At 52.7% G+C, this 2,439-nt stretch overlaps 1 protein-coding gene across 1 annotated transcript; it reads right to left on the bottom strand.

The window, feature by feature from the left end:
* Positions 1-527: 527 nt before the first annotated feature.
* LOC309802844 (G-patch domain and KOW motifs-containing protein-like) lies at positions 528-2,024 on the bottom strand. The gene has a single exon (XM_082618730.1). The coding sequence runs from the start codon at positions 1,742-1,744 to the stop codon at positions 563-565; it is 1,182 nt and encodes a 393-aa protein (XP_082474856.1). The 5' UTR covers positions 1,745-2,024; the 3' UTR covers positions 528-562.
* Between the last annotated feature and the right edge of the window lie 415 nt (positions 2,025-2,439).

Here is a 2,439-nt window from a genome sequence, read left to right as displayed (position 1 = left end):
AGGTTTCTGATAATTAAATTACATGATTCATTGAGGGGCCAAGAAACGTTACCTATCGATATCAATAGCTAATAATATTAACTGTCGATAGACATTAGCTATTAACAACCATTTAAAATTTATGATCAAAAAAATCTGTTAATATTATTGCTATTACCATCTAGAAAAGTCCATTCACTTCCCTGAATTTCAGACTTCTCAACTGTAAAATGGGAGTAATAATCACTGCCAACTTCCTGAAACTGTTTTTAAATTCAAATGAGATCATTTACACAAAAGCACTTCGTACAACATAAAGTGTATCAAAATATATGGTGACATTGTTCCTTCTGCTGTTGTTTTTTATTTTTTATTTTTTACAAAGCATTTGAACTGGTTTTTATTATATACTAAGTTCTGGTAAATACTGGGTTTGTTTCTAGCCTCCCTTCTGGTCCATCCTGTCCCAGGGCTGCACTGCAAGTGGAGGGTGGAAACATTACCTCCCCCACCTTCGTGAAGGCAGGCTTTTCACACTGTACGGGATTGGTAACAACCTGGGGGATGGGAGTGTGTCCACAGGTCAGTCCTCCAAGTTGCTGGGGCCCACATACTGGCAGATGGCATCATAGTGAAGCTCCACCACCCGATTCTCTCTCTGCAGCTGCACAAGAGCCCGGCTCTGCTCTCTGTTCCGGTCCAGCAGATGGCCCACCCTTCCAGCCCATGGCCCCAGCACCACCATCACCCAGTTGCCCTGGACCTTGGGGACCAGGGTCTCTAGCATGTCTTCTCTCAGGCCTTCTAAGAGCTGGCCTTCATCTGTCCGACACACACAGGTATCTGGGCTCAGGACATCTTCGATTGTCATCTTGGTGTTGTAATACTGGCCACCCTTGTGTAGCTTGTTCACAAACCGCACATGCAGGTCCCTGTGCAGCCAGTGCTGACTCCTGGGAGCTGCTTTCTCACTCTTGGCTGCAGGCCCATCCTGTCTCCATCTGAGATGCTCAGGGTCCCACCGGTCTGGATGGTGTTTCCGCTTCCTCGCTGAGTCCTCCTGCCGGACGTGGAGGTCCTGATACTGAAGGGCCTTCCAAGACGAGGTTGTTCCATTCTGTTGCCTTGGGGAAGTTTTGCTCACCTGGCTCAGATCCAAGGAGTTCTTGTCAAACTCCTGCTGGGAGACAGGCCGCAGGCAGTACTCCCTAACAGTCACCATGCGGCTCCCCACAGCCAGATGGACCATGGCCCGAGCATTGTCAGGGTCGAGGCCGTCCACCTTCCCATAGAGGCCTCGGTGAGGGCCAGAAAGAACCACCACAGCTCCTCCAGGCACCAGTCCTTGAGGCTGGTCTTCCTTATCCTTCTCTTGCTCCTCATCTGGGCTCAGCAGGTGGTGGGGGCTGGTGGGGGCCAGGGCCTGGACCTCAGTCAGGTTGGCGCCCAGCCCTAACCCCTTGGGCCTCAGTGAGTTGACACGGGGCTTCACCACTTGATTGAAGGTACGGCCGATGCCCTCGCCAGGTTTCCAGCCCATGCCCCGCAGCATGGCCAGCCCATGGGCCTCTACAGGGACTGCCTCATAATCAGCCTCCTCCGGCACTGTCTCAGCCCAGGGTTCACTGTCTGCCCCTTCCCCGTTGGGGGTGCATCCTTTCTGGATCATGGGGATAGCGAGCGTGAGGTCAACACCCGCATTCTCTCTCTCCTCCAGAGACTTTGTGGATTCCTCAATGAGCTCCTTCACAGCCTGGGACAGCATCCCATCCACCAACACCTCAGAATGTGTGGATGGCCCAGGGGCCTGAGTCGGTGGCTGCCTGAGATGGCCATTCTGGATCTAAGGGATGACAAGTTCCTTGGGGGCTTCTGAGGGCTGCACACTCTGCAGCTCCCTCCGTTTCTCGGTCTTCAAGAAATCCTTCTCCAGAGCCGCGTCTCCCACCAGCCATCTCCGGGCGGACGTGCGATTGAAGCTGAATGAAATTGGGGCACTGGAGGCTCCCGCAGGCCACAAAACACCATCTTTGGCATCCGCCATCTTCCCCTTCCCAGGCCGGTGCGCTGCTTGCTAGGAAGTTTAGTTTGCGCTCACCTTGCTGGGGCTTGACCACCAGCGCTACAACTACCTTTCCCAGGAAACACTGTGGCACTGCCAGGCAAAGGCGGATAGGGGCAGTAGGAAGTAATTGCCGCTCTTTTTACTTCACAAGAGCCCATGGTGCCAAGCGTACAGGGAAATGTAGTTCTTGGGGAAGGCAGGCGTCGTAGAAGGTGGCTTCCTTCTTGCTAAGTCGTCACTCCTTCATGTAGGCATTTATTGGTCGCCTACTGTGTGCACGTTACTGTGCCCTACTGCTAGTGTTGGAGGGTCTCCTGCAGAGGTGGGCGGTGGCTGTGGCTCACTGTCTGCTGTTGTCTTCATTATTGGTACTGGGATACAATAAGTGTATTTGT

The sequence above is a fragment of the Mesoplodon mirus genome (genome assembly GCF_964341445.2).
Source record: "Mesoplodon mirus genome assembly, chromosome: 1".
Classification (NCBI taxonomy): Eukaryota; Metazoa; Chordata; class Mammalia; order Artiodactyla; family Ziphiidae; genus Mesoplodon; species Mesoplodon mirus.
This window is presented reverse-complemented; position numbering and strand designations above follow the sequence as displayed.

Coding starts and splice junctions, on each gene's coding strand:
- LOC309802844 (XM_082618730.1), bottom strand. CDS start 1,744: ATGCTGTCCCAGGCTGTGAAGGAGCTCATTGAGGAATCCACAAAGTCT.